We start from the raw sequence: 13,982 nt of genomic DNA, 5'->3' as shown, positions 1-13,982 counted from the left end.
GCATTTATTTATTTATTTATTTATTTATTTTATTTATTTGCAATTATTTCTTTTGAATACATTCCTAGGAGACAAATTGCTGGGTTTAAGGATATGCACATTTTTTCTTTTTGTGTGCTCTGATCATAAAAGTAAAATATGGGGCGCCTGGGTGGCTCAGTGGGTTGAGCCACTGCCTTCCACTCAGGTCATGATCTCAGGGTCTTGGGATTGAGTCCCGCATCGGGCTCTCTGCTCGGCAGGGAGCCTGCTTCCTCCTCACTCTCTCTGCCTGCCTCTCTGCCTACTTGTGATCTCTGTCAAATAAATAAATAAAAATCTTTAAAAAAAAAGTAAAATATGTTTATTGTTAAGGCATTAGAGATACTTGCTCTAGAAAAAGAAAGTCTTCTATAACTCTTTCTTCAGATATAGTTATTTATAGCAATTTGTTGTATACACAGCAAATATATATGTGTATGCATGAATATGGACAATATCATTTAGTATTTTTAATAAAAATGGGCCCATATACATATTATTTTATTGTGTATGCCTGAACATCAAGGGCTCTTTATAGTCAATGACTATTTCTAAAAACCTCTTCTTTTTCTTTCCTAAAATAAATACTTCAAATATAGATGAAATAGAAAATACATAATTTGGGGCACCTGGCTGCCTCAGTCGGGTACAGCACATGACTCTTGATCTCAGGTCATGAGTTCAAGCCCCACATTGGGCATGTAGCCTACTTAAAAAAAAAAAAAAAAGGCAGCAAAAAAACACAAAATACAGAATTTTTCAACTTAGTTACACCTTTACATTTGAAATCACATACTGTATAAAATATAGGAATTTAGGGCTCCTGGGTGACTCAGTTGGTTAAGCCACTGCCTTCGGCTCAGGTCATGATCCCAGTGTCCTGGGGTACTTGGGGCTCCCGCATGGGGCTCCTTGCTCGGCAGGGATCCTGCTTCTCTCTCTGCCTCTGCCTGCCTCTCTGCCTGCTTATGTGCTTGTGCTCTCTCTCTCTCTCTGACAAATAAATAAAATCTTTAAAAAAAAAAAAAAAAGAAGGCCCAGCTTCCATGGGGCCGTTTAAAAAAATATAGGAATTTAGAGCTGTACTGCTGCTTTTTTAAATTAATTAATTACTTTTTAAAATATTTTATTTATTTACTTGAGAGAGAGAGAGCACTTGTGGTGGGGGGTTATGGAGGGAGAGGGAGAAGCAGAGAAGCAGGCTCCCCACTGAGCAGGGAGCCCAATACGGGACTCATCCCAAGACCCTGAGATCCTGACCTGAACCAAAGGCAGACACCTAACCACCTGAGCCACCCACGTGCCCCAACCTCCTTTTTTAAAATGGTTACATCAGACAACCTCTATCAGCATCTCAATCTCATTGATCAAGGTTGTTTGAGGATGTGCCTTGTTTACCCAGTATTTAACACTGATTGGATCCTGGTGATTAAAAATACATAGATTTTTGGAGGCATTGGGGGAAATTTTAATACGGGGTCTTTGCTATATGATATTTTGGAAATACTGTTTTTCTTGGATGTGATAATGCTGTTGTAGAAGAATGCCTTAGGAGATCACGGTGGAAGTGTTTAGGGGTGAAGTGTAATGATGTCTGCAGTGTAGTTTCAAATGATTCAATGAAAAGAAAAACGGTAGGTGGGAAGTATATAAGGGTGTTCATTGCAGTGTTCTCTCCACACTTTTCTCTGAATTTGGAATTGTTCGAAATGAAAAGTGGGACAATATAGACAAGCTTTCTTCCCCCTTGATATTATAAAAATATTCAGCCACATTTACTTCTAGGGCTTTTATATTTTCATATTTTACAATTAAATCTATGTTGAATTGGACTTTATTTCTGGCATAAAAGGTGAGATATGGGTCTCACTACATTTGAAGTGCTACTTTATACTAAATTCTTTTAAATCAGGGTTTTGGGGGTTTTTGTTTGTTTATTTGTTTGTTTTGCATTTCCATTCTGTGGTAGCCATACAATATTTCTTATGTAATTTTACAGCATTCTTTTAAAATTCTAATAAGGAAAGTCTTTATGAATTTTCTTATGTTGTCCAATGTCTTTATTTATTCAGGTGAATTTTGGAATAAACACGTCGACTTCATGATTGATTTGCATTTTGTTAAAATCATAGATTAGGGACACCTGGGTGGCTCAGCTATTTAAGTGTCTGCCTTCTGCTCAGGTCATAATCCCAGGGTTGTGGGATCAAGCCCTGCATCAGACTCCCTGCTTAGCGGAGAGCCTCCTTCTCCCTCTGTCAGCCGCTCCCCCTGCTTGTGCTCTCTGTCTGTCTGTCTCTCTCTCTGACAAATAAATAAATAAAATCTTTAAATAAAATAAAATAAAATCATAGATTAACTTGGACAGGCTTGACTTTTATATAATTTAGCCTCATTTCAATAACATAGGATTTCTGTGGGTATCAAAAAATCCTTCAGAAGTTTAAGTAACCCATCACAGAGCTATTTTATTTGCTTGAGAAGTTAGCATTTTAGCTGATAGAGTAAATAAATATATTATTTACTTCACTTACTATACATTAGAGTTAAGGAATGCAAAAATTATTAAGACAGCATCACTGCCACACAAAGAGTTTATCACTGTATAAAGAAGAATGGTTGAAATAATGTGGTTCTGTGCAAAAATATAAGCATTTACACGATATACATAATTTTCATGAGGGAGAGAGTATTTAATTCTGGCTGAGATGGGTGGGCTCACCAGAAGTGCTTGATGCCTGAGCAAGAGTTTGTTTGCTTGTTTGTTTGTTTATGAGAGAGAGTGCAGGAGTGGGGAGGAGAGGGAAGGGGAGAAGAAAACAGAATCTTAAGCAGGCTCCACACTTGGCTTGGAGCCCCACACAGGACTTGATCCCACCACCCTGAGATCATGACCTGAGCTGAAAGCAAGAGACCAACGCTTAAACTGACTGAGCCACACAGGTGCCTATACCTGAGAAAGAATTTAAATCTTTTTAAAAACATGAATTTATTGATTTGAAAGAGAGAGAGAGCTCACGTGCGCACATGCCCTCTGCGGTGGGCGGGAGTGGTGGGGGGAGACATAGAGGGAGAAGCAGACTCCCCAAAGAGCAGGGAGCCCGATACGGGGCTCCATCCCAGGACCCTGGGATCGTGACATGAGCCAAAGGCAGACACTTAACCTACTGATCCACCTAGGCACCCTTCTAAGCAATAATTTAAAAGATGAATAGGTACTTGCCAGGAAGCCAGATTATTCTATATCAGAGTATCAGATCAGAGGGAATATAGCAGATACAAAAGCATAGAGGCCTGGGGCGCCTGGGTGGTTCAGTCGGTTAAGCGTCTGACTCTTCGTTTAGGTTCAGGTCATGATCTCATGGTTCGTGAGATTGAGCCCCGGTCAGGCTCCACGCACAGTGAGGTGTCTTCTGGAAGATTCTCTCTCTCATCCTCCTTGTGCCCCTTCCCCCACTCATGTGCTTGCTCTCTCTCTCTAAAATAAATAAATATTTAAATTTTTTTTCTTTTTTTTTAAAAGAGAGAGAGACACAGGCATCCAGGAGGTATCTTGGGTTGGTGACTTATTTAGTTGTCATAAAGAGACAGGTTAATTGCTTAACATTTTATGGGATGAATAAAATGAGTCATCAGTTTTCAAACCTCTGTGGATAAGGATGTAACTGTTCTGTAAACTCATGTTGTGCCACTGTTACAGGGTTCACAACTGCAGCCTTTGTCTATCATGTCATACATAGTTGAAGTCCACCATCTTTTCTGGGCTTATTCTTCACCTTTAAAAAAAGGGGGTGGGAAGGCTGAGCTTGATTTCATATACACTTCTGCTCTGAAATTATCCTATGCAATTTATTTTCCTTAAGATGCTTGTTTCTGTGTGCTCAGCGCTGTGCTGGGTTGTGTAGGTTACAGAAATAGAACTATGGCTTCTCTTTTCGACAAATTAGGTGTTTTTTGTTTTTTGGTTTTTTTTTTTAGATTTTATTTATTTATTTGACAGACAGAGATCACAAGTTGGCAGAGAGGCAGGCAGAGAGAGAGGAGGAAGCAGGCTCTCGCTCCGCAGAGAGGAGACTGGATCCCAGGACCCTGGGATCATGACCTGAGCTGAAGGCAGAGGCTTTAACCCTGAGCCACCCAGGCACCCTGACAAATTAGTTTTGTTGGAGAAACCAACCCACGGCACTGTTAAAAGGAAGTAACATGTAGGAGCTGATTGGTTTATGATACAGCCTATAAATTCATTCATTCATTCCCTGTTCTTAGGAGCTTTGCAATCTAGTGGGGAGACAATAAACCAGTAAACAAGTAAATATATAGCATGCTCACTGGTGATATGCATCCTGAAGGTCAGCAAAGCAGGAAAATGTGTACCTTCAGGGTCTGGCTTACTATTTAATGTGGTGTGACAAGAGAAGCCCCTCTTACTGGAATGACATTGGACAGAGACCTAGGAAATGAAAGAGAATGAAACATGGGGTCTGTGTAATGTAGGAATGTGGGGGAAGAGCATTCCAGGCAGAGGGAGCCACAGGGGCAAAGGCCCTTGCGTGGGAGATGATTGGCTTATTTGAGATACAGTGAGGAGGCCACTGTAGCAAAAAGCAGTGTGAGCGGGAGAAGGTGAGTCCACCGATGGAAGGAGGGGGTGATCATTCAGAACCGTGGAGGCCAAGGTAAGGGCGTTGGTGCTTCCTCCAAGTGAGACAGAAAGCTGTTGGAGCATTGTAAATGGAGGTGTGGTATGATTTGACCTAGGTTTTAGAAGCACCACTCTGTTAGGTGAAGATTAGAGTATAAACAGGCAGGCAGAAGATGGAGACCGGTTAGGAGGCAGTTGGGATCATCCTGGTAGGATGGTCCGTGGCTTGGACCAGGTGGTAGCAATGGACATGGTGAGAAGAGCTGAGACGAGGTGGCATTCATGATAACTATTCTGACATATTCCATCTACAGAGATGAAGACGACTATATGAGACAGCTATGGAAGAAAATCAAGATTTTGGCCTTTTTTTCTAGTTAAATCAGAGATGCTTATTAAGACACCTAAGTGGAAGTGTCAAGAAGGTAGTGAGTTAAATGAGTCTGGAATATAGAAGAGGGTACCAGGCGGAAAATATATAGGTGGTGCTTAAAAGCCACAATGTAGTGGGGACAGCCAAGTTAGAGAAGAGATAACCAAGGTGATTATATAGATCACTGGGCTTGGGGGCACCCCTGGTGCTAGAGATCAAGTTGAGGAGGAGAAGGGCGCCTAGGTGGCTCAGTTGGTTAAGTGACTGCCTTCTGCTCAGGTGATGATCCTGGAGTCTCAGGATTGAGTCCCGCATCTGGCTCCCTGCTCAGCAGGGAGTCTGCTTTTCCCGCTGACATCTCTCCTCTCAATGCTTTATCTCTCTCTCTAATAAGTAAATAAAACCTTTAAAAAAAAAAAAAAAGGAGAGGAGGAGAAGCCAGCAAAGGGGATTGAGAAGAGGAGACCAGAGAGGCGGGGTCCTGCTGTCTGGACTCCTCCTTTTATGAGGAGCAGAATGATTAGCGGTGACCTAAGATGTTGATAGGTAAGATGAGAACTGAGAATGGGCCATAGCGTCCAAGTAATGCAGAGAGAACTAGCCATTCCACTCATGATTTTATTAGTTCTAAATATTTTTCACTGCAAGATTGACTTATTTTTAGCTGTTTTCACTGTCAGATTAACTATGAAAGTCGTTCAGGGCAATTTCCATAAGTTCGTCATTTCTGATACGCAGAAGAACAGTTACCGTAAGGATTGGTATGCATTTCATCATTTGTGGTAGTATTCATCTTGAATAACCGGCAGGTGTTTGTTAAAGTGTCACTCGTCTTCACGTCCTTCTCGAGAGTTGCTGGTGCGTCCGCTCCTTCATTTATCCAGAAAATCGCTCCAGCGCCTGTACCGTGCCAGCCCTACCTAGTTTTTCTTGCCCTGACATGAGATCTAAAGTCTCACGCGCAGCATCTTGCCTTTCTCGTGGCCCTTGGCGTCAGCCTCCCCGCAGTGGGGTTTTTCCAGCCTACCTTGTCCAGCTGCAGTTCTCAGCGTCCGCCCCTAGAGGCCTGAAGTCGGTCAGCTGTTGCGGCCCTCCCACGCGTGGGAGGGAACCCTTCGGATGCTCCAGGGTGATATGCAGATGAGATGGGAGGGCACTATGCAGATGAGATGGGCGGGCCTCGCCGGGCAGGCCGGCTGGAGTTGCGGTGGGCGGGCCTGCTAGCGGACGGTATGCAGATGAAGTGGGCGGGGCCCGCCCGCGCGGGCGAGGAGCGGCTCCGCCGGCGGCCGCCGGGAACTGGAAGGCGCCCGGCCCTTTCTTTGACTGGAGCGGACTCGCCGGACGCCACCGCCTCGCCAGCCGGAGCCGGCGCGAGCCCTAGCACCGCGGACACCCTGTCCGAGGCCGGCCAACCGGCCGCTGCCGGAGTCCGCCGAGCATGGGCAACCACTCGGGGCGGCCGGAGGATCCCGAACCAGGTCTGTGCTGTCGGCGGGGGTCGCGCCGCGCCCCCTCCCCGGCCCGGCGCCCTTCCCCCACCCGCCTTACGGGCCAGCGGTCGCCGCGCTGCCCGCGGGCGCCCAGGGGGCCAGTGGAAAGATGAAGTTGCCGGGGTGTGATTCTTGCCTTTGGAATGCGCTAATGGGGTTGTGAAATTACCTGTGCCTGTTCCGCGACAAGGAAATGCCACTCACCGTAAACACGTACCTGGAAGCCCTGAGTCCGCCCGGCCGCAGCGAATGGGGCGGGCGGCAGCGGGTCTCGGTGGCCGGGAGCACGCAGGCCCGGCCCGTGGGGAGAGAGGGGTCGGGGGTGGGGGGCTCCGTGCCCACAGCCGGGTGGAATCTGACTTGCCCCTCCCGTCTGCCGCCCGGACGGTGTCTCCAGTACGGTGCGTGTAGGCAGTTCTCGCAGACTTTCTGGGCATTTGCGACGAAAAGTGTGACTTGGCAATCGTGTTCTGGTTCATTGTCCGTTTTGCAGTGCCTCATTGGCATATCACACACTTTCTGGAGTCGCGTGGAAGGCGGCAACCCGTCAGCAGATCTGTTACTCATCCTCAGACCGAGGGCTTGATTGTGACTGTTTCTTACCCAAAATAGTCCGAGCTTATTCTGGGATGCCAAAAACTTCGCCGGCTTATCAAATTTTTATTTCCTCAGAAATTAAGCGAGCCTGGTGGAGAGTCAGTCAGCTGGGCTCTCGTTTTCATCTTCTGGTTCATATCCTGGCCTCCGGCACGGATTTAGATGCTGATAACCACGGGGTTGTGTTTAAAAACAAAACCAGAACATTCCTGTTCTGTCACATGAAGGAAGCGGAATCTAATTTAGCCTCAAAAACTGCATCTTGTCTGATTGGGGAGAGATGGTCGACTTAATGCTGGAATCCTGGAGTGGCAGGTGGTGAGAATGTGTTCCTGGGGCAGAGGCAGAACTCTTCAAAATGTTCTCAAGGGTGTAATGTTTTAATTGGGTTTTGACTGAGGACGTTGAGGCTTTGAGAGTTAGTGACTTGGGCAAGTGACAGCCCTGTAAGCAGACCCCTGGTCTGTGTCTCCGCTGAGGTCTTGGCCGGGAGGCCGAGCAGCCTTAGGCGGTATCCTTGGGGCTGGGCGGGGGTGGGGTGCCTTGGACTGGTACCACAACCTGGATGGAAAACTTGGCCACAGGGGAACACTATGAAGAAAACATTTAGAGACGGGGTTACTGCGTAGTTTACATAGGGCTAACTCTAAAATTGCACAGCAGGTATCCAAACCTCTTTGGGCAGAACAAACAATATTTGCAAAATAATGCCTTGGTCATAAACAGCACTATGATAAACTATTAGGTGAAGCATATGTAACATTTTAAAAACAGCTCATTAGCACGCAGCTGCCCAGATCTGAGTAAAAACTCATTTCCTTTGTGTCAGAATTGCGAAGAGACTGCCCCTCTTGCTAGAGCCTTTAAAAGTTACTTGGGTTCCGATTTCTAAGTGATGTTGCTTTCTTTTTTTTTTAAGGTTTTTTTTTTTATTCAGGGGCACCTGGGTGGCTCAGTCAGTTAATCATCTGCCTTCGGCTCAGGTCATGATCCCAGGGTCCTGGGATGGAGCCTTCAGTTGGGCTCCCTGCTCAGCGGGATGTCTGCTTCTCTCTCTCTCAAACAAATGAGTGAATAAAATCTTATTAGAGAGCAAGAGAAGACAGAGTAAAAGCACTAGTGAGGGGAGGAGCAGAGGGAGAGGGATGAGCAGATGGCCCGCTGTGTGGGCAGCCTGATGTAGGACTTGATCCATGATCATGAGATCATGATCTGAGCCCAGATCAAGAGACAGACACTTAACCAGCTGAGCCACCCAGGTGCCCCAAAGTGACGTTGCTTAAAGCATTCTAATGGACAGGAGAGGGAAAGGACATTTTTATGCCAGGGACTTATTTTATTGCATTTTTCAAGAATGAATATAATTTCACAACGGGAACTTAATCTGATTTGTGACATGTAAAGATAACACCTGGAAAATCTTAGAGACTTGTGTTGCCTGAAAGTGTGAGTATAATTATTCTGGGATACCAAAAACTTCGCCGGCTTATCAAATATGGTCTTTTGATGCTGTAATGAATGCATTAAAAAAATGTGGAAATTAGACTTGTTAAAGATGGATGTATCTTCAGTCTGCTTTGGCATGAGGGCTAGCGTGAGGTGGGAGCCTCCCACTCGCAGTTGTGGCTCATTGAGTGCCTCAATGGGTTGTCAGAGCAAGGGGTCCAGAGTTGAGTGGTGGAGGTAAGGGGGAGAGAAGGAAGGCTGGAAATGGAGAGAGCAGGTCTGATTTTTCACCCAGGTCTTATATTGTGTCACTTTTGTTCTTTGAATGAAGACCTTTAAAAGGAATTGGGGGGGCTTCTGGGCTGCCTTAGTCAATGGAGTATGTAACTGTTGATCTTGGAGTTGTGAGTTTGAGCCCCATGCTGGGTATATAAAGATTACTTTTAAAAAATTATCATTAAACAGAATTAGGAATGAAAGAAGTTCGTTAGAGACCTGACAAACACGAAAAGAAGTGGGAAGCCAGGGCTGGGGTGAGGAGAGTTTTATTTTATTTATTTTTAAAGATTTTATTTATTTATTTGTCAGAGAGAAAGAGACTGAGCTGGAGAGTGAGGCCAAGCAGGGGAAGTGGCAGGCAGAGGGAGACTCACACGGTCTAGTGTGAGTCGGGGGCAGTCTGACATCCAGGTTGTCAGACTTCCCGCTGAGCAAGGAGCCCAATGCAGGACTCAATCCCAGGGTCCCGGGATCATGACCTGAGTTGAAGGCAGATGCTTAACCGACTGAGCCACAGAGGCATACTGAGGAGAGTTTTAGACCATGATGCAGATCTGGCATGTATGAAAGGAAGCAGGGAGGTAGCAGGCTTGGGCAGGGAGAGCCTCAGAGAGCTGTGCAGATCTGGTGAGGTCTTAGCCAACTGATTGGGGGAGCTCCAGAACAGACTGCCCATTAGAGTCCCCGGCTAGGCAGAAATGGCCAGTCCCCAGGGCTCTTGCTGTGGTCAGTCACTGCTAGAGGTGGCCTGGGAAGAGTATACCTTCAGCTCAAAAGCCAGAGTGAGTCCTGGGATCCTGGTGGCCCTAAGAGCCAGAGGTGTCCGCTAACTGCAGTCCTTATAGCGGAATACTAAGTTCTTCCTCGAATAGAGGTCCAAGTGGCACAACTCATGGCTACCTTCCACAGGACCTCAGTTGCTTGGGCAGGGTGGGTCCATTGAAAGGGCAGATGAGGTAAAATCTCCATCTTAGACCTCCCCTCCCCAGACTTAAAAGGGCTAGGTTGCTCGTCATCTTTTTCAGGTGGAAGCACCTTGTCCTCTCTAGGGCACACCCAGAGGAGAAGACAGGCTCTCTACTGCTGCTGCTTTTCTAGCACTGGAGTTGGCCATGGGGGCAGCAGGTTTCCTCTTTTGTGGCGTCTGTGATCCTCTGAGCCGGGTCATTATGACTTACTGTGGTATTGCAGGATGGGCAAGAGAAATGGGTCAAGTAAGAGACATGAAAACTTTTGTAAGTGAGGGCAGCTAGAATGAGAACTCCCTACATGTTTCCAGTTAACATTCCTTCAACTTCCAACCAGGTTGTCAGTACCTACATTATAAAGAGGGCTGCTGGGTCTAGTTGTGCAGGTTGTGCATGGTTCAAAGGCGTCTGGGTATAAAGGGTTGAGGGGGCCCACGTAGGGTTATATCAATTCAGTGGAAGGGCTGCCATTTTGCAGTTTTGCCTTTTTGTATTCACACCAAGGGCCCAATATGCTGAAGGAGGCCTTAGTCAAATGTGAGTTTAGTAGGCTTTACCCCCGTTTTACTACTAGCTGATATTTGCTTACTGTTTACTTTAAATTTACATGTATGTGTTTATTTTTTATTTTCTTATTTTTTTAAAGTTTTACTTAGTAATGTCTCCGCCCAATGTGGGGCTTGAACCCTCAACCCTGAGACCAAGAGTCACATGCTCTTCCAACTAAGCCAGCCAGATGCCCCTGCATATATGTGTTTAAACAATAAATACAAATGATATAAAACAAAAATAAAAGCCTCTACTCAGACCCACTCAGGTCCCACTTTATATTAGTTATAGTTAACGCTAACTGGTAAAGACAGATCCCTAAGGAGCCACTTAAGACAGTAAAAGCTGATTTCTCCCTCACATCACGGTCTAGTGTGAGTTGGGGGCAGTCTGGGCAGCATATGGTTGTTGGAGACAGAAGCTGATGGACCTTCACCTTCAGCGTCTGGCTGCCAAGTTGCACTGGGTCTGCCCAAAGTCAGGAGGGGAAGTTGCTCACGGAGGACACCACAGGAGACGTCAGGGGCCAGGCCTGGAGGAAAGGTGCACATTATCTTTCCCTGGGCTTCATGGGCCTGTCTCAGTCACATGGCCCCTCCTGGATGCTCAGGGACCAGGAAATATCTGTGTGGAATGCCAGGCAGAGGATAGCCCAGATGCTGTGAATACTGGCAGGTTCTTTCCAGGCTGTCAACCACATGTGTGTCAGTATTAAGAAAAATTTGATCGGAAAAATTGAAAGACATGGAAACACTCATATATCCGTCACCTAGATTGTACAGTTAAATTTTGCTACATTTGCTTTATACCTCTGTCCATCTCTTCATCCTTTCATTTGTTGTCCCACCTTATTGGGGGGAGGGGACAGTTTCAAAGAAATGGTGCTTATCTCTGTAATTCTACGTAATACGCTCTACCTGTATTCTTTCCTGATTTCCTAGCTTTCAAGGCTCTCTACCAGCCCTCGCTGTGAAAGTTGAGGAGCCTAGTGCATTTTCACTACTATAGTCTTCTCCCCCCGCCCCACTGCCCCACACCACTCCCCCATTCCTGCAAGTCATACTTAAATTTTCTGAAGCTCTTGTTAGTCTGGTAGAATGCCGAAGGTGGGATATAGATGGTGGTTATACAGTTTTTCACTGTAAAATTTGCTCAGCTTTGCTGTATGAAATTGTCATATAAAAATGTTTAGAATTCGGGGCTCCTAGGTGGCTCAGTGGGTTAAGCCCCTGCCTTCGGCTCAGGTCATGGTTCCAGAGTCCTGGGATCGAGCCCCGCATCGGGCTCTCTGCTCAGCAGGGAGCCTGCTTCCCCTCCTCTCTCTCTGCCTGCCTCTCTGCCTACTTGTGATCTCTCTCTTTCAAATAAATAAATTAAAAAATCTTTAAAAAAATGTTTATAATTCTAAGGAAATCTCTTGTTTATAATCTTTTTCTTTCTCTTCTTCTTCTTCTTTTTTTCCACCTGCATTTCTTTTGAGCCAAAGGCACAGGCTTAACCCACTGAGCCACCCAGGCACCCCTCCACCTGCATTTCTTGACTAACCAACTTTAAACAATGTCCTTAGCTAGGTAAAAAAGGGTATAACATTTCTAAATTTCTTCTGTTTTTTTCCACATTACCCTCCATACCTTGTCCCAGTCTGCCTCTCAATCTTGCATGTGGCTAGAATGTTCTGTTTCTTGAGCATATAAGTTAATGGCTTCTGTTGGCATTAGTTTTGGATTTCAAGGATTCATCAGAGTTTTTACAATATTCACTAAGAAGAGAATATAGTATATAGTTTTCTCAGATGTGTTCTGTACTGTAGAAGAATTTCAGAGTGGAACTAATGTTCCAAGAGACATACTTGGAAAATGTGCTCTTTTGAGATTAAAAATGGTGTATAAATCAAAGATCCTTGATAATACATAGAAAAAAATAGATAAGATCAAATGTATCTGTCACTGTAATAAATGTGAATGGGTTAAAATCTGCATCTAAAAAAAAAGAGCCCCCTCCTGTAGCTTAAAACAGAAAACAAAATATAATATATATGCTACAGAAAATCATATTCTGGGAATACTTTCATTTTTTAAAAATTTATTTATTTGTCAGAGAGAGGGAGCACAGGGAGCCAGAGGGAGAGGGAGAAGCAGGCTCCCTGCTGAGCAAGGAGCCCCACATGGAACGTGATCCCAGGATGCTGGGATCATGACCTGAGCCAAAGGCAGCTGCTTAACCAACTGAGCCACTCAGGCGTCCCAGATACTTTCATTTTTAAAATCAAGTCAGTTAAACTGTGAATAGTTAAGCTTTCAAGGTCAGCATCTTGTTATTCTATGTATAAGAAAAAAAAATTTTTATACTTTTTGTATAAGAAAAATTTAATAGTCACTATTTAAGGGGATCTTTGCTTAATATTCAGTTCCATTTATAAACTTGGTAATAAATTTAAAATATCTTTAATTGTGTTTATTAGTTTAATGTATTTAGGTTCCTATTAGGTCTGATGACAAACCAGTCCAGTTTTTTAAAGGCTTATAAGTTTAATAATTACATTTATAAACAGTGATTCTTAAATCCTCACATATTTATAAGCACATATCCTCTCTCCTTGTGTGCGTATATGTAGATGCACACTTACAAATTAAGATCACAAATTACTCAGTTGTACCTTTTAGATTGGAATCATGAGGCTGATCTGAGTTCCTTTTTTAAAAAAAATATTTTATTTTTATTTATTTATTTGAGAGACAGAGATCACAAGTAGGCAGAGAGAGAGGAAGGGAAGCAGGATCCCCGCTGAGCAGAGAGCCCAATGTGAGGCTCAATCCCAGGACCCTGGGGTCATGACCTGAGCCAAAGGCAGAGGCTTTAACCCACTGACCCACCCAGGCGCCCCTGATCTGAATTCTTAATAGGTCCAATTCTCCTAAAATTAAACATGGAATTCCAAAATGTAGGTATTAATATATAACATTGCTCACACACATATGTAATTATATAATTACTACTCATTTAATTCTTGTATTTTTTAAAAGATTGTATTTATTTATTTGAGAGAGAGAGAGCACAAGCGGGCAAGCAGACTCCTGCCTGTGTGTGTGTGTGTGTGCGCACACGCACACACACACACATGCACTTGAGGGGGAGGGACAGAGGGAGTAGCAGACTCCCCACTGAACAGGAAGTCAGACCCGAGGCTCCATTTCAGGACCCTATGACCTGAGCCAAAGGTAGACGCTTAACTGACTGAGCCATCCAGGTGCCCCCATTTAATTCTTTTAACTACTTCTCCTCTTAATTCTAAACCATTTTAGGATTAAAAGGTAGTTTACAGGGGCACCTGGGTGGCTCAGTGGGTTGAGGCCTCTGCCTTTGGCTCAGGTTGTGGCCCTGGGTCCTGGGATCAAGTTCCGCATTGGGCTCTCTGCATGGTGGGGAGCCTGCTTCCCCCTTTTTCTGTCCTCTGCCTGCCTCTCTGCCTACTTGTGATCTCTGTCTTTCAAATAAATAAATAAAATATTTTTTAAAAAGTAGTTTACATAAGCATTTTGTTATGAATAATACAGGAATTTCATCCCATGTGATTCTGGGGATTGCCTTTTCAGGTTGCTGAGGTTTTTGAGCAA

The 13,982-nt window shown here is 44.7% G+C and overlaps 1 protein-coding gene across 10 annotated transcripts in view; it reads left to right on the top strand.

The window, feature by feature from the left end:
* SPECC1 (sperm antigen with calponin homology and coiled-coil domains 1) overlaps nucleotides 1-13,982 on the top strand; it is a 221,990-nt gene that overhangs the window by 63,402 nt on the left and 144,606 nt on the right. The window contains exon 1 of one of the 10 annotated variants that reach the window (XM_004779881.3): nucleotides 5,518-6,517. The exons of the other annotated variants lie outside the window; for them this stretch is intronic. Coding sequence (XP_004779938.1) covers nucleotides 6,478-6,517 — 40 coding nt within the window. The 5' untranslated portion in view covers nucleotides 5,518-6,477. Of the gene's footprint in view, nucleotides 1-5,517; nucleotides 6,518-13,982 lie in introns of those variants that run through there. 10 annotated transcript variants of the gene reach the window in all.

This window comes from Mustela putorius, unplaced genomic scaffold, assembly GCF_011764305.1.
Source record: "Mustela putorius furo isolate JIRA1106 unplaced genomic scaffold, ASM1176430v1.1 tig00000867_pilon_pilon_pilon, whole genome shotgun sequence".
NCBI classification, from domain to species: Eukaryota; Metazoa; Chordata; class Mammalia; order Carnivora; family Mustelidae; genus Mustela; species Mustela putorius.
Note: the sequence above shows the minus strand (reverse complement) of the source record. Positions and strands in the feature narration are given on the sequence as shown.